The 27871-nt window shown below is 43.1% G+C and overlaps 1 protein-coding gene across 1 annotated transcript in view; it reads right to left on the bottom strand.

The window, feature by feature from the left end:
- creb5b (cAMP responsive element binding protein 5b) overlaps positions 1–27871 on the bottom strand; it is a 471745-nt gene that overhangs the window by 110443 nt on the left and 333431 nt on the right. Inside the window, exon 8 of the mRNA XM_078539021.1 lies at positions 16576–16686. Within this exon, the coding sequence (XP_078395147.1) occupies positions 16576–16686 (111 nt within the window). The remainder of the gene's footprint in view (positions 1–16575; positions 16687–27871) is intronic.

The following is a 27871-nucleotide window of genomic DNA, read 5'->3' as shown; positions in this document are numbered from 1 at the left end:
AAGGTTGGCGGGCAAGCGAAGAGCCCAGACAGCCTTCGCATTTTTCATGGAATTTTTCACAGGCGGGATGAGGTTTCATGAACATTTTTAAAGAGTTTTAAAAGTTTTTTATAACATTAATGGACATGTCCCAACTTATGTGACAGTTTCACATGAGGCTCTGTGCCTCAGGGAGATTTCTGCGCTCTTTCATGCACACGCGCGAAAGAGCGCACTCCCGACTCAGGGAACCACCTCCTCTGCCCGCACATGGAGCGCACAGCGCTTCTGGGTGCGCATCACGCTGGGCCACTTACTTGGCCCACCCACGCAAAATGGCGGCGCGGACCCTATCGGGGGTGCCAATCAGGTTTGCGTCTGCACCCGCACAACACCCCTGATGGGGGTAAAATTCTACCCTATGATTCACTTAGGCCAGAACTTTTAGCTCCACGGGCAGGATGAGATTTCCAACATCAAATAAAAATAAAATAAAAATTTTAACGTTTTATTTATAACATGTCCCTGCTCAGAGTCATATGAGGGGACATGCTTTATAACATTTTTAAAATCTTTATTTTTAATGTTTAAACTCTTCATCTCCCTGAGGCAGCTCTGTGCCTCCGGGAGCTTTTCCAGCGCGCACCCGCGTGAACTTGCGCTCTCGCCCTCTTCTCCCCCCCCCCCCACACAGGTAGCGTGAAATCACGGCCCGGCCCCAACCACCCCTGCCGATCCCATCCGACAAGGGAAAAATCTTCCCCTTAAAGTTGTGATATACAGCAATGCAACCACAACATTAAGTGAGGACTTACTGTACGTATAATTTGTTAAAGAATAAGTAAAGGTCCAAGGCTATACCAATAATGATTCTGGTCTAGTAGTCTTGACTGAACAGCTAAAACAGAACGATGAACATTTGGTCTGAATATTAGCTTTAGCAAAATCTGATACGGTCACAATGGAGTCAGAAAGAAATGGAAAACTGCAATCACCATCAATAGTCAGCTTAAAAAAATGGGAATAACACCATTTGTAGTTCAGTTATTTAGCCAAAGATGTCAAACTCTAAGGAATGGAAATGGTTAACTGGCTACTGAAGATGCAGACACAACCCAGGATCCAATCATCCAATTCTTTCCAGCAATGAACAACATTCTACAGCACAATGACAAAAGATGTGGCTGCTCCTCATGTGTATCCAACTTTTGTTATTTTCTGTGTACTGCAAAATTCTCCCTGCTGGTTCGAGTAATAAAATCATCTGACTAGTTTTTTTTAAACAGCTGGCACAGTTCAGAGTAAAAACAGAGGCAACATGGGACAATGCAATTGGTGCTCCTTAATGTTATTAAAGCTGTCATTTATTATCAGCAGGAATGACGTTAAGAATTATGGACAAGTGAAGGGATCAGTTTTTCCTTTCTACTCTATCAGAGGTAACTTCTAAAATGCATTTTTTTAAAAGAGAAAGGTTTGTTGAATTATAATCATTTTAATCCAGTAATATTAGAAATTGGCACAGTTCCTTGCGTGCTGAACATATGAGAAAAACTGTATTTTCCAACATTTCTTCTGCAGGTGCTTTCCATTGAAACTCTTCCAATGTGATACACTAGTCACCATTACCAGTGACTCAAACATAATTTAGAAATTTTAAAATTCCAATCCAGATCCTTAGAGGAGGCAAAGAGGAGATCTGGTAGAAGTGTTCAAAATCATGAAGGGTTCAGATAGAGTGAATAAAGGGAAATTGTTTCCAATGGCTGAAGGGTTAATCACCAGTGGCAGAGTTAAGGTGATTGGCAGAAGATATAGAAATGACATGAAGAAAAAATGTACAGGAAATAAGACTAAGATATTATATCATTATAATAATATGACATGGTGATCAGCGGTGGTAAGACAGGTGGCAGCAAGATTAAGTACAGGTACAACCTGGTGAACAGCCTTAGATTGTGCTACATGGCATGAGAAGACCCTCAATGTTTTGGTCAAACCACAACGAACTTGCAGCATCAGACAGTGTTGAAAACAGTCACATCGTGACTGCAAAGAAAAGCTTTGGAGATACAGTGCCAAGCCAGTACTCAAGTAAAGAGCTGGTAAGCAGAAGGGCCCCTCGTAGTGAGATTGCAGTGCATAGCCTGTCAGTTCCATGAGCGGGACAGCACATCAAGAGGATCAGCACCATGTTAGTTCAGTCGGGAAAGGCGAGTGACCAGGGGTGGGGCAGATCGAAAGCAAGTGAGGGAGAGTCACAAAAAATGAAAACAAACAAAAAGACCATCATAAAAATCAGGCCAGAGATCTGGGAGTTGCTGAACAACAAAATGAATAAAAAGCAAAAGCGCCATTACTCCTTGCTGTGTTCCTGCCATAACTCGTTTTTGTGGGCGGTGCTCTGGAAAAGCACATGAAAGCAACTACAGCGACACTCTTCTCAGGTATGATGGAAGAAGGAAGACCAAAGGGATATTGTCAGAATGTCCACAAAACTTTCCAGTTTGAATTGGGAGGCACCTGACCTACTATCCGAATTCAAAATGTTTAAACAGAGCTATGATTTCCTGATTCAGGTGTGTCTGAACCAAAAAAGCAAGTCATAAAAATTCGCCTAGCATTTGGAAGTGAAAATCTACACATGCTGTAAATATTAGGATTAACAGAAGACAAGCTAAAGGATCCCCAAAAGATATGGAATATGTTGGAAGACCAGTTCAGAATCAGGTTAAACTTTCGTATTCATCGACTAGAGTTCATGTCATTTCGACAACAGCCTATAGAATCCAGAGACCACTTCATCAGCAGATGCAGAGAAAAGGGTATGTATTGTGATTTTTCAAATGCAGAGCTAGCAGACATAATTATTGAGCTGGTGATCGCATCCACTCCCATGGAAGCATTTCCGGAAAGATCTGCTAGACAAGCCCAAAATATACATCATCAAAGAGCTACTCAAGGATGGAAGTAAGTACGAAGTGATCCTCACAGGCTGACAAAGCTTACAAGTCCTAAGTACAACCCCAATTGTTGACGCACTCGCTAGAGCACTAAACCTAGCATAAATGTGCAAGGCGTGGACTTCTACATGCACCAAGGGAATTCCCTGTATTTCATCAGTTCTGCAAGGCATGTGGCAGAAAGGGCCATTGGCAGTGGCAGTTCACTGGAGCAAAGGCTGGTGCAGCTATAGTGAGCCATGCACTGATCCAAACAGACTGCACACAACAGGTACCTTCAAGCAATAAGAATGACCATCCAGTATCCTGTCAGAAACACACACGAGGTGATTGACAAACCAGAAAATGACGATGATGTGCATGATGAGGTGAAGAGTGGTGAGCACGTTTCACATTGTCAATCTCGCAGAAACCATGGATGCCATCACACTGTCCAAAGTATTTGATAAGATTTGAATTATATGCCCTAAGTAAGTGGGTAACTATTCGTTATTAGGCAGGGGAAAGTGCCAACAGACTACCTCTGCAAATTCTAAAAGACATGTATCCGCAGAGGTGGAAGGTCATTGCTGTGAAACTTTCAACATGCAACGGTTCACTAATTCCATGTGCAGGATCCACTGTTCTCCAGTGCAAGTACAAGCAATCCTCCTGGGTGTCAAAGATGCTGTACAGAAGACGAGCTAAAGGATCCAGCATGTCATGACCTCACACTAGTAATAATCCATGGAATCAGTCAGATATCACAAGGTAGATCAACCTCAGAAACTACTCCTATCACATTAGTTCATGACCTAACATCAAAATATCCAGAATGTTTCGACAAATTTGGCAGTTTCAAGGGAACTGCTTTAGTACATCTGCAGGAGAATGTAAGTCCGTCAACTGATCCACCACTTAAGTGCGACATCCACATAGAAGACGAATTGAAGATTGAACTGGTCAAAATAGATAATGACAGCATCATTAGAAGAGTACAAAAGCACACAGATCAGCATAGCTCAATCGCATGTGTCATAAAGTAGGACGCATCATTGAGAGTATGCCTCGATCCACGATCCAAAACACAGCTTTGAAACTTTGTTCTTACAAAATACCCATATTAGAAGAGTTAAATCCAAGATTTGTAGGTGCAAAATCCTTCTCGAATCTTGGTGCCAAGCATGGCTACTGGTGAGTACATCTCGCGGAGAAGTCCGAAGAGCTTCCTACATTTTGTAACCCATTCTGACAATACTGTTTTCAATGACTTCCCTTTGATCTATCTAATAACCAGGCTCTCTTTCAAGATCACATGGACTGCATTACATGCACTGTACCAGAATGCATCTATATCACAGATGACATAGCTGTTGTGGGAAGAACAAAGCAAGAACATGACCAGAATCTGCACTTATTGATGCAAGCAGTACTTAATGAAGAATTGGCATTCAACAGTCTAAAATGCAACATCAACGTGCAACAGATCAATTTCTTCGGTTCTATTTGTTGCAATGCTGGCAAATGTCCCAGTCCAATTAAAATAGAGGATGTTCAGGCCATGCCAACTCCTCAAGATAAGGACGATCTTTGAAGATGTCAAGGCCTCTTTAATTTCTTGTCTCTATACATTCCCAATTTCATTCAAAATCTTCCTCACTAAGGGAATTGTTGAGAAAGGATGCGCTTTTCTCGTGGCATGAAGACCACCAATACCTCTTTGCAATCGACATTGTAAATTTACGATCATAGGGAAACAACTACCCTGGAGACAGATGCCTTACAGAAAGGCCTGGGAGCATGCATACTACAAAAAGGAAACCAATTGCTTTTGCTTCAAAATCTCTGTTCATAATGAGGTACAACTACTCCAACATCGAGTGGAGAACATTAGCTTTAGTGTTTGGAATAATGCAGTTTCATACCTATCTCTTTGGCAAAAGATTTGTGCTAGAGACTGACCACAAGCCACTGGAGATGATTTGGTGAAAGCCACTGACCAGCGCACCACCAAGATTGCAACATCTCTTGATAAAGATTCAAGGTTACAACCGTAAAATTAGGTGCAAGCCAGGTAACTTGATGATCACATTGGAATATACTTAGTAGATTGCCTAACCCAGTGAAAATAGAAGATATATCCATAGGTCTACATGTTGACTTCATTGACATTGAACTTGAAGATGTTCTCCAAATTGATCTGGTACATTTTTCTCAATGCAAATGCCAGCAGCTACAAGAAGAAGTGGCAAAAGATTCTACACTACATTATAGGATCTGTGGGAAGCCATCATCAAAGTATGACCTGATTCAATTCAGCATGTACAAGAAAACGTTAGACTATTTTGGCCTTATCTGGACGAGATAGGCATCTCCCAGGGAGATATTTTTAATGGCAGGCAGGCCATCATACCGGAATCTTTGTGACTTGATATTCTTCAACAACTTCATCACTCACACATGGGCATAGACTGGATGAGAAGACTTGCAAGAGAGACAATCCATTGGTTGGGTATGAACAATAACATTGAAGTCATCATCAAGAAGTGTGAGGCAAGTGCAAGAGGTTATGCCAGGTCAGCACAAAGCACCATTGATTCTACTGAAGTTCATACCCATCCTTGGTCCAAAATTGCATTTGACTTGTTTCATGTCCATGGCACCGACTTCATCATCGCCTACTACTTTATCAAGGACCCAATTAATCGACAATTGTACAACACATCAAGCATAACTGTCACACACACTCTAAGTGCTATTTTATGTTTATTTGGTGTGCCTAGAGAGATCATTACGTATAATGATTTGCAATTTATTGATAAGCCATTTCAGAATATGTGTGAGAAGTGGAACATCAATCACACTACTACTTCTCCTTATTACCCTAGATCTAATGGCCTGGCTGAATGAATGATTCGTATGTTGAAATCCCTAATTCTCAAATGTAGACAGACCAAGTATGATCTACACATTACAATGTTACGTCTGAGAGTGACACTTTTAAGTGCAACTATTCCATCAACAGCAGAACTCATGTTTGGCAGACCAGTGCGTACCAATTTACCTACTCCTACCCATTCTACTCTCTCAGAAACCCTAACCCTAACCCTACAAGGGATGATCACCAATGTGCAATATATAAATGCAGGTACATAATTGCCAAGTTTACAGTTGGGACAATAAGTTGGCAACCAGGATCCTTGGTGCTTGGCAACCAGCTATGAATGGCGATGGAAGGGTGGGGGGGGGGGTTGGTTCCATGAACATCCCCATCTTCAATGAAGGAAGGGCCAAACACAAATGCAAAAGACAAGGCTGAAGCATTTGCAACCTTCTTCAACAAGAAATGCTGAGTGGACGATCCATCTCAGCCTCCTCCCGAGGTCACCACCAATTCAGCCAATTTGATTCACTCTAAATGATATCAAGAAACAGTTAAGTGCACTGGATACTGAAAAGACTATGGACCCCAATAAAATTCGGTAGTACTGAAGACTTGTGCCCCAGAACTAGCTGCATCTCTAGCCAAGCTGTTCCAGTACAGCTACAACAATCTACTCAACAATGGTATATCCTGTTACCCAACAAACAGGACAAATCCAGTCCAGACAATTACCATCTCATCAGTCAACTCTCAATAATTTACGTGATGGAAGGGGTCCTCAACAGTTCAATCAAGCAGCACTTACTCAGGAATAATTTGCTCACTGACACTCAGTTTGGGTTGCACCAGGACCGCTTGGCTCCAGACCTCATTAAAGCCTTGGACCAAATATGAACAAAAGTTTTGAATTCCAGAAGTGAGGCAAGAGTGAAACCAAGGCAGCATCAAGGAACCCTTTGAAATTGAAGTCAATGGAATTCAGGGGGAAAACTCTTCGCTGGCTGGGGTCATGCCTAGCATAAAGTAAAAACGTTATGGTTGATGGAGATCAATCATCTCAGCCCCTAGATATTGCTGTAGGAGTTCTTCAGGCTAGTGTCTTCAGCCCAACCATCTTCAGCTGCTTCATCAATGACCTTCCCTCTATCATAAAGTCAGAACTGGGGAAGTCTGCTGATAATTACACAACATTCAGTTCCGTTTGCAACTCCTCAGATCGTGAAGCAGTCCAGGGCCACCTGCAGCAAGATTTGGCAACATTCAGACCACAAAAGTGTCAGGTACTAAGATTCTAAGCAAATCCCCTTGACATTCAATAGCAATACCATCACTGAAACCCCACCTACAACTTCCTGGGGTTTACCATTGACCAAAAACTGAACTGGGCCAGTCACATGTGGCTACAAAAAAAGGCCAAAAGCTGGGTATTCTGCACGGTGTAATTCAGCTTTTGACTCCACAAAGCCTGTCCACCATTTACAAGGCACAAGTCAGGAGTGTGATGGGATATTCTCCATTTGCAGCTCCAAAAACATTCAGGATGTTCAACAACATCCAGAACAAAGCATGCAGCCCATTTAATTGGCACCCCATCCACCATGTTAAATATTCACTCCCTTCACCATGGTTATACAGTGGCTGCAGTGCATGTACCATCTGTAAGATGCATTGCAGCAACTCACCAAGATTTCTTCGACAGCACCTTCCAAACCTTTGACCTCTATTGCCTAGCAAAACAAAGGCAGCAGGCACATGGGAATACCACTACCTGTAGGCCGCTCCAAGTTACACACCATCCTGCCTGGGAAATATATTGTCATTCCTTCACTGTTGCTGAGTCAAAATCCTGGAACTCCCTGCCTATACAGCACTGTGTGAGTACCTACAGCATTTGGACTGCAGCAGTTCAGGAAGGCAATTTACCACCGTCGTCTCAAGGGCAAATAGGGATAGGCAATACATGCTGGCCTTGTCAGCAGCACCCTCATCCTATGAAAGAATAAAAAATGACAATGTACATTTGTGAAGATGAGAATAAAAGGAGAGAGGCTGAACAGAGACTTCACTGCCTAAATAATTGATGGATCCCTTTTCTAAGCATATGCATTCGTAAAGCAAATAAAGTGATCAACGTATTCTTCATTGTGAACTGTGCTCCAGAACTGCGGCCTCAATATATTAATTTATAAATACTGCATCTGACAACTTTTGTATCATACTTGCTTGCAATAAACACCACCAGTGGAAGAACTAAAGAGCAGTAATTTCCACAATTAATATTAAATTAAGAACACAGAGTGTGCCTAGGACCTTCTATAACAACTCCATGGGCAGAATCTTCTGCCTTCCGGGCGGGGGGGCCTGACCCAATCTCCGGTGGGCGGTGAGCCGATCCCCGCCGGAGAAGCGGGCCGCACCGCCATTTTACGTGGGCGGGCCACGGGGTATGCGCTCCCTGTGTGGGCCGGGGGGGGGGGGGGGGGGGGGATTCCCCAAAAGCGAGAGTGCGCTCTTTCGCGCATGCGCATGAAAGAGTGCACATCTCCCTGAGGCTAAGTGCTGCCTCAGGGAGATCGCTGACAGTTCTAAAAACATTAAAAATAGAAAAAGAAAATCCTTAACATGTCCCCCTCATGTCAATGTCACATGAGAAGGGACATGTTCATAATTGACACTAAAACTTTATTAAACTTTTTAAATCCCGACATGAAACCTCATCCCGCCGGTGGATGAGGTTTCATGTTTTTTCTATTCCCCGCCGGGGCTCCTTTCCTGCCCGCCAACCTTAAGGTTGGACGGGCAGGTCCTTTAATTGTTTAAATGATCAATTGACCATTGACAGGTTGGCGGGCGCGCAGCTGATTTTGCTGTGCCCCCGCCTTCCTGAAGATTTAAATGGGGCGGGATGTCATCCCGCGTCATTTTACGCGTCGGCGAGCGGGCCCCACCCCTTGCTCGCCAACGGCAAAATTCAGCCCCATGTAACTAAAACAAATTCGCTAGTATTTGCATTTCAACTCACTAGTTAGCATACTGAACCTTATTGGCAAATTATGCAGCTAGTTAGCCCTGGGTAACCACACAGTAGTTGAATGCATTCCTACAGGTAGGCGGTATTAGCTTGGGTGCACTTTTATATACTAGCTGAAATCCAATTATTATAATGAGAGGGAGGTTTATTTTTCAATACATTTGGATTTTCTTTACCTTGCAAACCTGTGTTCGCTACACACAGATGTTGAAAAGGTGAACTCCCCAAAGAGTGTAATTGATTGCAGACAGGGATTTGGTAATGAAGGGAGCCTGGAGTAAACAGATTCTTAGTTGTTAATCTGCTAGTAAGCCTCATTGGAGCACTTGCAGCTTGTTTACTTGGCTGTAGATTCAGTTTGCATCAGCATGATGCACATAAGACTTAACAACTGAAAAGTACTTTGACAGGAAGGGTCATAGATGTTTTTTTTGTAGGTAGGATGTCAGCTTGGAACTCAGGTTATGAATAGCAGGCAAATGACAACTGTACTACATTGTGAGCTGAATAATTTGACTCACCAACATTTAGCTACTTTACACAGCCAAACGGATTTGCCACAGAGCAGGCCAAATCTTCACCCAAGAAGTATGGTTTATTCTACAACAAAAAGTTACATATGCCTTCTCCTCAACATTTGATGTGGCCGTGGTTCAGAACATCTGCTCAGGTGCTGCAAAAAATCTAATGAGCAGCTGCCTTGTAAACAGGTTTTTTTAAAACTGAATTACATTCTGGGGAGTTTTGCAGAGGCAAATTGGTGGGAGGCTTATCTGCGGCAATGCTACATTAGTGTGATGCTGAAGGCCAACTCACTACTTTTACTGAGGGAAATGTAAGTGTAAGTTCTATGCCTTAGTGTATTAGAATGGAAGCTGATGCAATGCGATTTGAAAGCAAAAAGTTGCAGAATAAGTATTAATTACCTAATTTGACTTGGATTTCACAGATTTGTCAGGTGAATTCTAGAGGCAGTTGAAAAAACAATACACAACACAATTTCTGCAGCTATTTCCATTTTTTGTTTACAAAGCAGAATTTTTGTTAAGAAAATTTCTACCTATGGCTCGGATTTTGCTGTACTAATAACAGCGAGGCTGTCAGTACTTGCCGTTATTACAGGGTAAAAGTGACAGAACTCACTCTTCTGGTGCCTGCACATGCACAGTTAAAAGCAGAAATCTGGAAGCTGTTGTCAGTAACATCCAGCTCCTCCACAATCTGTGCTGTTACAGTGTTTGTCAATGGAATCTGCACAGAAATCATTGTAATGGCATGAACATAGGCTGAGTACCCACTATTATCGCACCAAAGACCAATGAAAAACTTTAGGCCTGTTCAACCAAGATTAGCTAAGGTTTAATAGTGTATTAAGTCATAATTAATGATAAACACCTTCCCTGGCCCTATAACACTAATTTCAGAGAAATGGAGTTTCATTTCCTAAGAAGAAAGTTAACATTGCAGATTTTTAAAAACATAAAAAATAATCTTTTATATAGTTTTTGTGTTTAATCCCATGTGTATGCTCTAATCTTTATTTTGCTCCCTGTACAATGATTTACATACTATTTAAATTCCCGGCTTTTTAGTTTATGCTTTGCCATCTCTGGTGTTTCTTCAATCTGATTGCTTGAACAGTTTGCTCTGCCACAGACGCCACTGATCCCTTGTGGACACGCCAAACTCAAACTGCCTCCGGAAGACTGGAAGTCTACACTGACAAGCCCACTACAAGTGTGAAAGACAAAAGCCATTCCTCATCACTTACAGCAAAATCTGGGCCCATGTGTTACTCGGTATTGGTTCACCATTCTTAGAATACCACAAAAAAGAGGGAGCAAACAAACAAATCTGGACCAAAAAGTAGTTGGATATTCTTGTCAGACAAATTGTAGACATCACCCAGCCTCCTCAAGTAATGTTCGGACGGTCGGGCAGTTGGATGGTGGAGCACGCCACTCATTACCCTATAGTTCTGGGAGAATACCCAGTCTTTTTTAAGGGCTGGGCTGTGCTCATTCAGGCCTGGTGGGCTGTTGGTGGAAAGTGAGCATCCAGTGCAGTCTGCTGGCTCTGGGCCTGGATGTTATCAGGTTGTAGATTGGGGTAGAAGGGGTGGGCACTTGGAGCAGCAGTTGCCCAAATTGTTTTTGTGGTTCTGAGGAAGCAGCCCTGCTTCTCCTGACCTCACAACAGTAGATCAGAATTTATCTTCTGAGTCCCACACTGATATACTGCCAACTGATAATGGTCAGACCCTATGCAGTTCATGCTTCCCCCCACATGAGTCTAAAATGACAACGGGGCACAATGCACAGCCACAGCATAAACAGAACCAGAACAGTAAGGGCTGAAATTTACACTGGGGACAGGATCCCCACTGCCACTGGCGAAAAAGTTAGTGCAAGCCCTGCCCCACTTGGCCACTTGACCCACAGCCATTTAACGGCTATCAGCCTGTTAATTGGATCAGGGCGAGTGTTTTGCCCCCTTCAAAGAGGAAGTCCTGCCTCCGAGAGTTGCAAGCTAATCAAATGGCCGGCAGCTCTCTTGTCCAGAAGCGCCACCAGAAGCGATAGCCACCACTGGGTTTGCAACAGCCCCCAGGAAGAGACGCTGATGGAGCCCAGACGAAGGGAATTCCAGGGTCTCGCCAGGGCCAGGCAGGGGAAACACAGAGGAGCAGGGCGGAGAGAGAATACCTTGGGGGGGAACCTCCCCGATTGGCACAGAGGGCCCGAAAAGGATGCAACCCTTCCATGCTCGGCCAACCGTCTGTCAGGTTTCACCTGGTGGATTGGACACTTGACATTAGCCCACCCGCCATGAGTAAAATCCCAGCAATGACGGGAGGAGGCCCTTAAGTAGCCATTGAATGGAAAGACCTCAATTGGTCCACAAATGAACCGACCATCTGACACCTCCCCTACCGCTGGTAAAACCACAGTGGGGCCAGGCATGAGCGAGTAGATAGCGGGCACACCTCTATGGCACCCAATTTTCTGCGCCCCCCCCTCCCAATCCTACACTCTGAGAGGCATAAAACTCTGCCTTAAGTCAATCCCAGCCATTTTCCACCTGAAATTAAGCCTCAAGATCTCCCTCATTATCTTCTTCTAAAAAAACGTTCCTTCTTTAATTTCTTCTCTTCCAACCACCATTCTTCAAACTGCTATACTTAGAATTCAAAGTAAATAGAAAAGAAATTCCTTCAGGAACAATGGACTCCATTTTAAACTCTCAGCGCCAGGGCTTAGATACAACAATATTTGATGTGTCAAATTACACTGACCATTTACACCATCATATGAGATGCTAGAATTTCATGCAGTATATCACTAAGTATACAGGTAGATAGCTGCTTTTACTGCCATTTTATTTTGTTCTGATGGGAAAATCAGTGGAGATGAAGTTGAACTGGCTTCAATAGCAGTGTACTGAACTTTTGAAGTTGGCATAAGGAACACTACAGTATGGCATCAGCATTATTGTACAATAGTGGCACTTTTGGATAATTGAATAGTCCAGTTTGTAGCTATGAGGCTGATTGTAACAAGCTATCATTTAAAAATGAAAAATATTGCATAGCTAAAATGTTGAGCATACTCCAAAAGCAAAGTCTAAATTTTATTTGATATTTCAATACCTACTCCATAATTCAAAACACAAAATATTACCTCTTATTGAGTTTTGCACAATTTTTGTGTTTGCTTTATGGAAAATAAATGCTCCCAAAATATCATTAGACAAATAAGTCACCTAAGCTCCAAAATCCACGGAATTTCCCCCACAGTGCCCTCTAACACTCAACCCAATCATAATTTGTGAAGTCTATGGCGAGCATCTAAGGTGTACCTAATCTCCAGTGCCTGCCTGTAATTGAGGAAGAGCTGACTGGATTCTTCCTTCAGTTCATAGTGTTCCTGTGCAAGGTGACCAAGTCAACTTCTAAAAAAACTTTGTTTCTTCCAATTTCCCCCAACCACTCGGCATACCAGCCTCCAGTCCCACATCATACCCTGATTGAGGCAGGGAAGCAGAACACCCGAAGCAGGGACTTCCCATCCCTGGGACAGTCCCTTAGCATCATGAAGGATAGAGGACCCACTCCAGAAAGTCCTGGAATCCCGCAGCAGCTGCTGCAACTGAGTCCCTGCCATTTCTAGTGTAAGATGTTATTCACCTAAAATATTGTGTACCACTGAAAAATCATTCATTTGCTCCTGATACTCTGATATTTTCTCAGAGGCTAAGATATGGGGGAGGAGAGGTATTTCGTGAGGGAGAAACTCAGAAGAACAAATTAAATTCTGCAGGATGTAGTTACCACTTTGTGTCTATGTTTCCCAGCCACGCCAAGCCAGACTGAGGCTAGCTGGCTGGCCGTCAGGCAAATCTTTGGCGCCAGACCACAGCTTGAGAGGGGAGAGGAAGAGGGAAGGTCAGAAAGGCCAGAGAGGAGGGTGTATTGTGGGGAGAAAAGACTGGAGGTCAGAGGCGAGATCAGAGGCCAGGTTCGAAGGAAGATAGCGGTTCGGACCAGAAGGGAGATCAATGCCAGAGGAGAGATCAGAGGCCAGGATAAGGTGGCAAACAGGGTCCAGAGCAGAGAGATTGGGGTTGGGGGGAGGAGGTGGTGTGAGTTAGGGGCAAGTAGAAAGGTCTGTGTGGGGAAATCAAAAGGGTTGGGAGTGCGCAATTGCAGGAGGTAATTGAAGTAGGATTGAACTGGATCCAGCAGGTAAGTGAAAAGGCACTTAACACCTGGATCCAGAAGTCCTCTAGCTGCCTTATTTTCCCAAGGCCCAGGATACATGGCCAGTCAGAGTTGAATTTAAAATGGTTTGTTGCCCACCTCTGTCAAAACCAGAAGTGGGCAGGTTGAGGCCAGGTTTCAGACTTTTAACATTTTTACATTCCATCCGTCCCAAACCACAAGGTTTTGGGAGTTAAGATTTTCCCCCAGTGCCCGAGTTTGAGAAAAAGAAAAACAGGAATGAGGCAAGGTCTTTGGCCTTGTAATGAAATGTAAATTTTAATTTGGATCATATGACATAAATGGGGTGGTAGCAGTATCAAGATAGCTGTGCCGCCCTTATCATCCATTCACCATGAAAATGTCGCTGTGATCCTGAAAAGAGTTGCTGGAGTGCCTGCCTGTTTCAGGTAGTAGAACCTTTTAGTATACGAATCAGGGCCCTATGATATACATAGGACTCTGGTTGCTATTTCCAGACTCAACTGTGGAGAGTGAGCAGCTTTCATGCTTTGCCTCATTTTACATGCAGTACTGTTGCAGAGCCCTCAGGAAGATCAGTTTAAAATTAATAGCAGAGGCACTCCTTCAGGCCACACAAACATAATCTGGACTGTAGATGCCCTTGGCTCCCACAGCCCTCCGTGATCACAACGCCTCCGGATTCAAGAATTACTGCACTGCCAGCCAGGCAGGCTGCAGGCTGTTTGATTATTTGCTACCCCGATTCAGTGAGCTGCATCAAGCTGCCCATTCAATACTGAGACACCACAGTTCCACATAAATGAGGCCCAGGCCTCAAAATGAATCTTTGCAGGCAGGCGGTTAGCCCATTGCACTGACTGTCTGAGAGTTAAAATCTAACCCATAAAGTTCATAAGGAGAGCAAAGACACTGAGGGGTGGGGTGGGAGTTTTAATCCCCCAAAAACGGCTCTGAGAGGAAGGTTACAAATTTAAAAAAAATTAGTTAATCCAATATCAACCTCTGCATTTGCACCTACTGCCACTTTCACGATGGTGGATTTTGTGTTATGACTGCATCCTGCTCTTGAGAACCAGGATAACTCGTTTTAATATTTAAATCAGGCTCCTGCCATGCAGCTGGGAGTTTGATTTAAATTAAATGCTTATGAGTTGGGTTTCCCAAGACTTAGGAAATAGGGCAGCTAAAGGGAGGTGGCAGCAGGTGGATCAAGCAATTAAGTGCTTTTTAGAGGACTCCTAGGTGAAGCAATAGGAGTAGGAGTGCTCCGCCAAGCCCCTCAAGCAAATCTCCTGCTGCACTTGGCCTCCTCTCCCTCTCTCCACTCCCTAACCTGTGTCTGGTCCATCTTGACTACTGCTCCTTCGCTTCTGCCCTATGATCTCTCCCGGTCCCCTTCCCTCCTGATTGCGGGTCTGACCACCACCCCCCACCCCACGCCGCTGCTCCATGATCTCTCTGATCCTCCCTCAATTGTCTGCCTGACTTCTCTTGACCAACCCTCCTTTTTTGCCAGATGCAGCTTTCTACTGCTGGCTTTCTGACCTGGCCAGCCTGTCAATTTGACCAGGTAGAGAGTGAATTAAAAAATGATAACGACATCCAGTCATTAAATTCCAGTATTGCCAGCTTTCCCAGACAAAACATAGGTCCCCGCCACCTCCTGTAAAAATTGGGGCTCAAAGAAATGAACTGCTGTCTGCAAGCACCAGAATTTGTCTACATAATAAACTAATGCAGATTATTGTTGAAAAAGAGAGACTTCTTTTGTCGATGCTTTTCATCTTGTACTCATCAGGACAATTTGTAAGAAAATACCAATGTTAGGGGAAACAACATATTTATACTGTATGAGAAGAGAGTGCTGATTTTTTGGCAAGTGGACTCTGATTGGTAGAGGCGTTGATGGGGAATGCATCAGTGGATGGTGACCGATAGTTAACTTCCAAGCATTATTTGAAATTTAAACCAATCAGCACACTCTTCTCATAAAGTATAAATATGTTGTTTCCCCTCATATTGGTAATTTCTTGTGAATTGTCCTGATGAGTGCAAGACAAAAAGCTTCAACAAAAAATGGCTCTTTTTCCAGCAATATTCAAGTTCTGTACGACCAAATGATTAATGTGGATTATACCAATTTACCTCCATGTAATTAAGAACATCTACACCTTGTAAGAGAATATTCTTTGTTAGAGCTGTAACATACACAGCACAAAGACATATGAATACCAGTTTGTCCAAGCAATGTTTTGTAACTGGATAACATATCAATACAATCACTTTCAACTTTTGTGATGTGTACTTTCAAGGATGTACATTAACAATAAAGTAACTAATACTTGGAATTCAGCTTTGACTTTAAGCCAATTAAATTTTACTGCATTCAGAGCCAATTTTCAAGTGCTCCTTTGCAATTAGAGGACAGTGTTCCAAAAATATAAATGCAAAAGCTAAAATCTGCAAATTTACCTGGCCCAAATGAAATCAAAGAAGTGAAAACTCAATGGATCATTTGATCAGTAAAATATCCAATAAATGACCCATTTGCATATTTCATAAGTGGTAAATTCGGAAATCACTCATTATTATCAAGTCAGACATTGAACAATCATTTTAAACAAGCTCTTGTAAATAGTATAAAATAACAGCCATTATGGTCATTTTAGATTTTTTTTTACATTCCTGGAAGCTGAGCAGTACTTTTACAACACTAAATACTGAAGTTTAGTCATTACAATCAACAACAAAAAGCATTCAATGAATCCCAGAGACCACAATAAAAAGTTGTTCAACAGATCCTCACTAGAAACATATATTATGATACAAGATGTTGTTTCTTTAAAAAAAGGTTCCACAAACTGTATAATGCTTTAATTTTAGAGGGAGTTAAATGTATTTAAAGCCATGAGGTTCATGGAAATTACAGATAATTCTCCACCCTTCCACCCACGTGCACATTCATGCAGACAAAGAATGTTTTGCTGTTTCTTACCATTTTGGCTTCTGAGTGCATTTGTTGGACTTGAGAAGGAGTGCACGGATTATTTAGAGAAGGGCCTGGCATTCCCATGATATTAGAACTCATGGATAATTGCCTATCCATCTTTGAAAAAGAAAAAAATGTTTTAGATTTTAAAGAATGACATTTAACAGGTTAACAGTTGATTGAAATACATAAACTCACATTTTGGAAGATATATTCTGGTTGTGTTTATTTGTCATTGAATATTAACTAACAAGCTAAATTAGGAACACTTAAATATTTATGTTTTCTCCACCAAAGTGCTTAACTGTCTGGTGACAATCATTGAAGAATTAGCAATAATTATTAATTTTCAGAATTGCATAATTTGCTAATCCTTTAGTGTGCTTTAATGAAGGGAAATTATATTCTCATTTACATTAGTGTCTGTCCGGTGTTATCTGATTTCAGTTGATGCAGTGGTAGAAAACACAATAGTATTGAATAATGATTCTGGTACTCTCATATTCCAGCCTTTCCCTCCCATGGCATCTCCCATGCAAGCACAGGAGATGCACTGTTTTAAAATTAGGGGTCACTCTTTTAGGACAGAGATTAAGAGAATTTTTTTCTCTCAGAGGGTTGTGCGTCTTTGGAATTCTCTGCCTCAGAAGGTGGTGGAGGCGGGGTCATTGAATATTTTTAAGGCAGAGGTAGATAGATTCTTGTTAGGCAAGGGAATCAAAGGTTAATGGGGTTAGATGGGAATGTGGAAATCGAAACACAAGGAGATCAGCTTATTGAATGGTGGAGCAGGCTCGAGGGGTCGAACGGTCTACTCCTATTCCTATTTCTTATATTCTTATGCAATACCTGCCCTTTATACCTCCTTCTCCTTCACTATTGAGGCCGCAAACACTCCTTTCAGGTGAAATAGCGATTTACTTGTACAGCGTTTCTCATCAAGAGCAAACATTTAGCGAACCACCACCAAATGGGAGTAGCACCAGCTGAGCAGCAACAAGGGGGAGGGCAAGGGCCTTCCATCCAGTGTTCTTGCTCTGTATAATACTATCGGTACCACAGGTTAGCATGGGATTAACAAATCCTGGATGCCCCTGGGTTACCACACATTCACTAAATTAATGTATTCAACTTCATCATTCACCACCCATATGTTCCCGGAATGAAAGCCTTTCTGATTCATAGGCGAAATTTACTGCCCTCCTCGGTGGTGTGCTTGGTGACGGGGTGGGCAATTAATCAGGCAGAAAGTTGGCGGTTGAGAATCCCGCCGCCTTCCCACCCCTGCCCCGATTAAGTCTGTGGCGGGATGGCCTGTGGAGGACCTTCCTGCTCGAATACCAATTGGGGCCCTTAAGAGGTTAATTAATGGCACTTAAGGGCCTCATCCAACCACTTCTGGTATGCATCCAGCAGTGGACAGGGGACTCGCTGTGCAGGAAGCCCGAAAGTCAAACCCTGGTGTGTTTGCTTGCGGGCTTCCGGGGGATGTCCCTTGTTCCAAGATACTCAGTGCCTGATCAAGGGACCTGGGCCTGCTGAGAGCCATCCCCACCCTTCCTGCCAAACACCTTCCCCCCCTCCTCCACGACACTCATCCCACAAGCAGCAGCCCCCCTCCCGCCATCGCTCAGCTGTGCCTGGTCAATGCGATCATAGGCAGCACGTGTGTGTAGTACAAGCTACAGCCACCGCCTCCCTGATGGCACTGCCAAGCACTGAAGAGCTGCCAACCTCTGATTAATTGGCAGGACTTCCTTGATTCCAGGAAAGGCCCAGTACTGCCCAGTTAAGTGCATGATTGGCACTTAATGCAATGGGCCTTCCCTAAAAAAGGCAACGCGGGGCTTTTACCAGCTGTCACCTCCATTAAACACCACCCACAATTAACTAGTCCACAAGTAATAGACTGAAACATCAGTACAGCAAGTTTACAGAGTAGGAAAAATCAATTTTGCAAAGTCCAGTAAGTCCCAATCTTTAAGAAGGGATAAACTAGAAGCCTCCAAGCATCCACCTGAAATGAGCAAGCAACACACAAAGTGTAGAACTTCAAAAGAAAATGGGGATCCATCACATAAATAAATTTTGGAACTATAATAAAGCTTAGTAGCATGGCCTAAATAAACATTTGACTTCTTCTGCCTTTGAATACAAGTGCCCCCCATCACTCAGGCCTATTAGATTGAATGCACACCGCATAGAAGGAGGCAATCCCAAAACTTTAAGGAATCAACCCATACAACCAACACCCAACTACGCTCAGGAAAGGAGGGGGGAAAATGAGCGAAAAAAAACCGGGACATAAAAGGAACAATAAGAAACATAAGAAATAGGAGCAGGAGTAGACCATACAGCCACTCGAACCTGCTCTGCCATTCAATACGATCATGGCTGATCTTCTGCCTCAACTCCACTTTCCTGCCCATTCTCCATATCCTATGATTCCCTGAGACACCAAAAATCTGTCTTTCTCAGTTTTAAATATATTCAACGATGGAGCATCCACAATCCTTTGGAGTAGAGAATTCCAAAGATTCACTACCCTTTGAGTGAAGAAGTTTCTTCTCATCTCATTCCAAAAGAGTTGACCCCTTAACCTGAGACTGTGCCCCCGTGTTCTAGATTCTCCAGCCAGTGGAAACAACCTCTCAGTGTCTACCCTGTCCAGCACTTTCGGAATCTTGTATGTTTCAATGGGATCACCTCTCATTTGCATATTTTTTAATGTAAAAGTGTTTAAGAACCTTCATTATTCTCTTGGAAAGGAATAATTTCAAACAGAACTGAGATGCTTTCAAGAACAGGTAATCAACAAGCAGAGCAGCTAGCACAGTAATCCTTGAAGGAGATGTTTCAGTATACAGAATTTCCTTTAATAAAATGATGATTAGATTACAAATCTTTGCAGCAGTTAATCATAATGCTTAATAAAAGCTTGAGATGAGGAAAAAACTTTACTCAGAAATATTTAGCCACTAATGTAACAGGAATTATCCAAATTCACGCCAAGAAAAACTGATGTTTAAAAGATTAATTTCAGAAAGCAAGAAAAACAAAGTTCTAGATCAGAAGCCTCTGAAGTTGGGAAATAACTTTTTTTTATAAAACTTCTCCTCTTAGTCATCCTGAAACTAAGGCAGGAAACTGTATGGTAATGGAAACGTCCACTGTGACTGCTTCACATCCGTTAATAGCCCCTGCACAAGTTATCTGAGAATGCAAATTATTGGAATCACCAGAGGAATTATATGACCTGTTAGCACTGGACCTGCTGCATAAGTGCAGTTAGTGTGCTTGATTTCAGTTTCAAAGTACAGATTTGGGGCTGTTCTGGGCATTTCAAATGTCATACAATTACAGTTAAATCTTCCAATTACTATCATATAGGCCTGGATTTTATGGTAGTAATGATAGTGAAACTGTAAACATTCGCCATCATTGCAGCTGTGAAACTGACAGCGCCTTCTGGTGTCCATACATGCACAGTCAAACATGAAGATCCAGAAGTTGCTGTCAATGATTCCCTGCACCGTTACAGGATGTGCTGTTGAAGTCCCTGCAGATGGAAATCTTAGAAATCACTTGAATTGATGTGAACTTCCATTTTTATGCTTTTAACCTCACTGTAAAAACTCTTGAAAAAAGTTATGCCTTGTTGAATGAGGTGTAACTGAGTTTTTAATAATGCCCCAAGTTCATAATTCCACTCTGGCCACACAAATCTAATTTAACGTTTGTGGACTGTTAAAATTTCTCTACTGAAAAGAAAACTTTCATATTTTTATTTTTTAAAAGTTTCTTTATTATATTTTAGCTTCTATCTTAAAGTGTATGTTCCACTCTTATTTTGTTGTCTGTAAAATTAATTTAAAAAGTGAAGGCTAATCAATGCTTTTTACTTCCTGATTTGTTGTACATGAGAATTCTTAAATGTGATCGGGTGTTTCGCCTGTTTTATTAACAAACGTTTCTCAGATTTAAATGTGAAATGAATGTTACAATAGGAACGCCGAGGAAACACAAACAAACAGAAGGTGAGGAGCCTTGGAAACAGCCACCAGCAAGATAATGTTCAATTACAAGTCTGCGAAAATTGATTGTTAAATTCTCCCTAACTGCATTCCAGAAATGATCAATCTAAAATGCCCCATGTTTCACTGAGCTCGAGCAGAATGTGCTCACTGCCCAGCTGCACTTTTCTCGAACCAATCAATCGCTTCATTAGGCCAAGATCCCGGATTCCTCTCATGGATTCCCCTCTCACTGCACCTTAGGGATGAGCAATAATTGCAAACCAGTTTGCGATAACCTGCTCCACCCGTCAAAGGCGTTTCCCGCCGTCGCACATTGGGAACTTCATTTTAAAACATTTGCATCTGATTATGAGTCCTGCTTGCCGGAATCATTGCCCCACACTGGACCATCCGGGCACATCGGCATGCCCGTTTCACAACTATATATAAATGACGTGCACTTGGCGAACTACACTTCGCTCGGTACTTCAAGGTTTGTTTGCTTACATTTCTTTGGGCAGCACTCGCGATCATTAGCGCCAGCCTTCGCAGGTAGCACCACATCACTTTTAAGAGGGCTTATGAGCAGGTCTGTAACTACCAGACCAACAGTAAGGTGGGGGTGGCTTTTCAATGGCCGCAGGGCTAGGGCTTGCTTGGGGAAGGGGGAGAAGTGGCCTCAAGCAAGGGAAGAGGTTGCAGGATGAGGGCTGTACTGGGGAAGGGGGGTATCCCAGGGTGTGTATGGAGGCACATGTTGATCTGTGCAAGCGGCCTCAAGAAGGTGAGGACAGAGGAGGAAGTCTCGTGAGGAGATGAGGACAGATGGAGATGTGAGGGTATGTGTGTGAGAGAGTGAGTGGCAATGTCCCTTGAGATGGCAGTGAGTGAGATGCCAGTGAATGTGTGATGGCCATGTGAGTGTGTGAGTTTAGAGTGATGACATTGTTGCCTTACCAGGCGGCATGGATGAGATCATTCATCCATTTTCTGCACTGGATGGCCGACCTCGTCTGCAGCACTGACCACCTCTTGCCACTGCCTCCCAAGCTGGAGTGGTGAGACTGATGGGCCTCCTGCAGCCAGAACCAGCATAGAGAACATCGTGGCAGGCCTCCACGGTGTCCAGAAGGCGTCCCAGGGATGCGTCACTGAATCAGCGGGGGCTGCACTCGTCTTGGCTTTTGGGGCCATGTCTTCACCAGTGCCCTCCTGGGCTGCAAGCATTGAGAAGTGTGTGCACAGCTGCAGTTTAAATATGGGGCCCTGCATGAGGAAGTGGCGAGGCAATGGCATGGCAGGCAAATTGGAAGCCCCCACCAGCAAGACGGCGTGTTTCCCGTTGCTGCATAATTAATGAGGTGGGAACGGGACAATACAGCGTGAAAAGCTGCCATTTTTCCCGCCCACTACCACACTTTGTGCAAATTTGGGGCGATTCTGCCCAATGGCTACCAAAACCAGTGTCAACCAAAAAATATGTAGCAGCAAGCAATGGAATCTATGGGCACTAGATACCTGTTTGATGGTTGATGAAGTGCAGGAGCTTACATAGAATTACATAGAATATACAGAAATAGGCCATTTGACATAACCAATCCATGCAACTGTTTATGCTCACTCAATCCTTCTCCCACCCTACCTCATCAACCCTCAGTTTTTTTTCCCATTATGGCTTAAATGCATCTATACTATTCATCTCAACTACTCCCTATGGTAGGGAGTTCCACACACTCACCAGTCTCCAGGTAAAGAGGTTTCTTCTGAATTCCCTATTTGATTGCCTGGTGACTATCTTATATTCTTGTCCTCTAGTTTTGTTTCACCACAGAAGTGAGAACACTGGGTGTTAAATTGAAACCCCCCAAAAACTGGTGCAGCAAACATGATGCACAATTATCCCACATCTGTTTGATAATGCAGGCTACTTGCCATCTTCATGCCTCCTGCTCATTTTCGTGACTTCTGCGTGCAGCCAATGCTATTGATTGACGGCACATATCAGCAGGGGCCCAAAATCATAACTTCCCAGCCCTGCATAAATCTTGCCTTCACTGTTTAAAGCTAGTCTGCACCTCCTGTAGAGATGTATTGTGGAAGCAGCAGGCTGAACCTGAACCTGGGAAAGAGTGAAGGATGACCGAACATGAAAGAGAAGGCACTCAAGTTTTCCGACACTGCACTGGACATCTTGGTAGAGGCGTTGGAAAGGAAGAGAGACATCCTGTTACTGCAGGAGGCCCTTCAGATACATGTAAAAAGGCAGTGGGAGCAGATAATCAGAGAGGCCAATGTCAGGAAATTAGTCCCAAAGACCTAAAGGTACCTGAAGTTCAATAACCTCAGGTCAGTGAATGTATTTATAAATGTCATATCATACCAACTGCACAACTAGCTTCAGTCGCTGCTCAAATTACCACATCCCCATGTGGTAATTAGTAGATTAATGAGTAGATTACTCATCTACCACCAATTCTTTACTATTCGTTCGCAGGATGTGGACATCGCCAGCTGGGCCAGCATTTATTGCCCACCCCTAATTGCCCTTGAGAAGGTGGTGGTGAGCTGCCTTCTTGAACCGCTGCAGTCCAGGTGGTGTAGGTACATCCACAGTGCTGTTAGGAAGAGAGTTCCAGGATTTTGACCCAACAACAGTGAAGGAACGGTGGAACGGTGATATATTTCCAAGTCAGGATGGTGTGTGGCTTAGAGGGGAGCACGCAGGTGGTGGTGTCGCCATGTATCTGCGACCCTTGTCCTTCTAGATGGTAAAAGTCATAGGTTGAAACATGCGAAGGACTCTTTGTGAGTTGCTGCATTGTATCTTGTAGATTGTACACATTGTTGCCACGGTGCGTCGTTGGTGGAGGGAGTAAATGTTCAAGGTTTCATAGTTTTAGTGCTCCAATAGTCTGCTTAAGCATCACATCACGTTTCTTGTGGCAGCATGGTTTTCATTGTATGCATGCTGAGCATGAATCAGATTCATGAGCCATTTCATCAGTGAACTGCGCTTATCGCCAAGTAAGCACCCTTTGGTTTGCTATGGTGGCTGAAATATATCTGGCACAGTGGACTGTCACAGAGCTGGATTAGCGATCTGGAGGGAAGATGACCAGGAGAGGGAGAGAAGCATTGCTGGGGTGGGGAATTGGGAGGGATACAGTGGTTTACACTGGTCTGTGGTTTTATTGTGGAGCCAGGAAGTGCAATGTTGTACTCATGGTTCCATCGTCAGGTAAGTATGTTTAAAAACTGCATTGGTACCTTCCTGCTGCATGTAGACCTGGTATTCCTAAATACAGTCAATCCATTAGTAAAATGGAGTTTGAAACAAGTATTGTGCCCATTATTTACATATTCAAAAGTCCTAATGCCTGGTATAGATATGGGTCCTGGATTTCTCTTTGGATGCCTAAATCAATATAACAGGTGGCACACTTACAGCACAGAATATACTCACCTGTCATTTTGGATGGTTTTGTAGTCTGTATTTAAGACACAGCATCATCGAGTTTCAGGCTTATAATTTGCGACTGAAATACATAATTAATAATGCTCCTTCTCAAAAGTAGTGGGAGTGAAATTCAAGGGCCAGAATCTTCGGATCGGCAAGCGGGGGCAGGGCCCGCTCACCAACGTGTAAAATGACGCGTGGTGATGTTGGGCGTGCATCCCGATGTCACTGTGCATCATTCAGATCTTGAGTTAGGCAGGCACGCACCAGAGACAGCTGCATGCCGGCCGAACTGTCAAAGGCCTATTAAGGCCATTTAAATATTAATTAAATTAATAAACTGAGCTGCCCGTCCAACCTTAAGGTTGGGCGGGCAGGCGAAGAGCCCAGGTGGCCTTTGCATTTTTCATGGAACCTCATCCACGGGCGGGATGAGGTTTCTTGAAGGTTTTTAAAGGTTTGAAAATTTTTAAATAAAATTCATAGACATGTCCCAGCTCATGTGGCACTGCCACATGAGGGGGCATGTCTTAAAAATTTTTTTTTTTCTTTATTAAAATTTTCAAAAATCAAGCTAATCTTCCTGGGCAGCTCTGTGCCTCAGGGAGATTTCTGCACTCTTTCGCGCACATGCGGGAAAGAGCGCAGACCGCGACTTAGCCTCCTCCCCTCGCCCACACAGGGAGCACTCAGCATTTCTGTGCGCGTGTCATGCTGGGCGGGCCTTAATTGGCCTGCCCACATAAAATGGCGGCGCGCAGCCAATCATGGGTAGCAATCGGCTACGCCCCCGCCTGCGTTCGCTCCTGTCCAACCCTCCCCACCCCCCCGACGGGGAGAAAATTCTCCCCACAGGGATATAGCTTCTTAATTCCAGCCACATTGAAGCATTAGCTCTACCTATCTCTGCCAGTTCAAATTCTCCCATCATGTGATCGTGATCTGCCAGTCAGAAAATCTGCACTGTTATGTGACATTTGAAGCTTTCTTTTCAAATAATGATATAATTGCTACAAACAGATTTCTCTAAATGTTAGAATGGAATGATTACATCACTGGTTGTCCTCAGTTACAGATTAATCATTAGAAACTGGCAAGCTGCCAGTCTACGTAACTTTCTAGGAAACCAGTTTTTTTATGTTTAGAAAGCACCTTTTTGGGAAGTACCTTTAGTAGACTACATCTCATGTTTCTGTGGGAAGGGAAGTCTTGCTGTTACCTAAGGGCAATGTGCCATGAGCTTGATTTAGATCTTCTGCTATGACAAAGGATGTGCAATATTCTCGATCTGCAACTGGACAAAAGGTTTACCATGGGGAATATGGATAAAGGCCTGCCATTGGACTAATGAGTTATTTTTTCCACATGGCTTCATGGCTTAATTTCTAACATGGGCACCAGGCTCATAGACCCTACAAGAAATGTCAGGACTCTGCTTTTGTGCTGTGTTTGCTTGGTGAAGGAGAAAACAGCTGAAATTCTGTACCATCATGGACAACACCTTAAACCACATGAGTAGAGAAAGAGCTCATAATGCACAAATCAAACCATCATGATAGGAATAAAACCAGCTTCTAATTGCACCTGGTTCATGGAAAAGGAAAATGAGGTACTAAGTTGGTGCAAATTCAACCTGCTCCTTCCCATGAGCCTTTTAAAAAATGTTTTTTGCATATGTAACACTGTAGACAATTGGGTCAATGATGGTGATAACTCTCGATAACATTGTTGAAAAATATCTCACATGTTTATAGTGTTAAATTTATATTTGCTGGCAGATTCAAAACCAGTTTAGACCACCAAAATCTACACATTTGATCCAAGGCTGATTCCTCAAACAATTCCTCATGTTACTTACATGCCAAGCAAAGTTTGATTTAAATCAGTGATTAAAATAATGAATTAAATTATCAAGGAGTTTGAGGGTGAGAGTAAAAAGGGCAATTACTTTTTTCTTCATTTGAGTTGAAAAACTTCAAGGAGGTGAAGTTATTGTGGGATCAAATTAAAACTCTTGATCCAGAGTTTTGCCTTCCAATCCCAGCACAAATCCCAACAAATGTTGTATCTGAGCCAAAAAAAAATCACCAGCATCCCACTGCTTCAGTTCTAATAATGCCTCTAGTATTTTGTATGAACAAACCAAGCACTGAAATTGCCAGAAATAAATGTAAATTAGAAGCTCTTGTTATTCAGTTTTAATGCCACAGAATGCTTTATACAGAGAGAAATTCTCACACAAGTGTAATCGAGAAGTGGCATCAGGGGAAATCCTTTTAGGACAGTGTGCTGGCTCAGTGGGAAATGTACTATATTACCCAATATTGGTTCATGGAATAGGTGCAAACAAGCTCATTTGATAATCTCACTTCTGTGCTATAATGTTTTGGGTTCAACCCACACTGGGGAATTTAAAAGCAGTTGGCAGTACTGGCTCTGAAATTCTGCAGTGGCTTCTGGTTTCCCACTGCAACTGCTGTATCCTTGGAGTGGGGGAGGAGGGGGTGGTGGGGGGTTTCCACTGGTCTCCTACTTAAGTTGTAGCAGTAAACCATGAGAACCTATGCAGAATTTCAGGACCACCATTATTCCACTGCCTAACAAATCTTTTCTTCAAACAACAATCTCCTATCTGTATTAAACTACCTTTGCCACCTCAAGGCCATGGGATGAAGCCTCAAGCATATCTGAGTGCACAAATAGTTTAGTCATCCATCGTCAAATCTGATTGTGCATTATCAAGCATCATTAGGTGTTACAGACAGGAGAGAGACAGGCAAACAGTACTTATTTCCTGTCACTGCTTGTCTGTAAGCAGAAGGTGTTTTTAATTTTTTTAAAGTATGCAGTGGCGTGTTTCCCTAAACCCTCAGTTTGTGTGATCCAATTTACTAACACAAACACAAACAGACACACACACACAGTTAAGGGGGTGGGGGCATAGAAAAAGGAGTTTTACAACTATGAATAGTAACAATACAAGAACCACAAAAAATGAATATTAGTTCACATGGTTTCAAGAGTCCAGAGTCAGAGTCCAATGAGAATTTCTTTCACATGTGAGTTCGAAGTCAGCTGGAGCTGAACACTGGAGTTGTAGAATTTGCTTGGTGCTGATACCGCAAGATGAAGTGGGTATGCAGACACTGGGTCGGTTCTGCAAGCGGTAGGAAATCTTGCAGCAGAGACAGGCTTGAAGAGCAGGTTGCCTGATTCACCAGTTGGCTGGCTCCCTTACCCTTCCAACTTCCAATAACAAACATGAGGAGCTTCTTTGTCAACAAGATTGAAACCATCTATTCAATTGCCTCTACTGCTTTCTCCCTTTCTCTTTGCCCACCAAATCAAACCACTCACCATGTTTTTCCCTGCTTTATCCCTCAAACTGTATCTTGCTCTAGCTTCTCTCCCATCACTCCTCATGGCCTTTCTGAACTCATCTGATCCACGATACCCCCACTTCCTCCTGCTCCTTTTATTCTATTCCAACTAAACTGATGACCTTACACCTATCTTTCCTGGTCCTCTGCCCTCTGACATTGTAAATGGTTTCCTTTGCTCAAGTATTTTTTCCCTTCCTTTCAACACCACCACCATCAACTCCCTCCTCAAAAATTCTCAATCTGCAACCTTTCTTAGCTTTCTAAAGTCCTTGAAGTCATTGTCTTCCAAATCCATAGACATCTTTCTGCAGCTTTCTGTTTGAATTTTCCAACTAAGTTTCCACCCCAGCCACTGCAACAAAATGGCCTTCATCTAGTCATGAATAACAGTCTTAGTGACTGTGATCACAACTTTGTCCTGGCATATCTAGCTCCTGGACATCCAA

The sequence above is a fragment of the Cetorhinus maximus genome, chromosome 3 (assembly GCF_964194155.1).
Source record: "Cetorhinus maximus chromosome 3, sCetMax3.hap1.1, whole genome shotgun sequence".
Lineage (NCBI taxonomy): Eukaryota > Metazoa > Chordata > Chondrichthyes > Lamniformes > Cetorhinidae > Cetorhinus > Cetorhinus maximus.
Note: the sequence above shows the minus strand (reverse complement) of the source record. Positions and strands in the feature narration are given on the sequence as shown.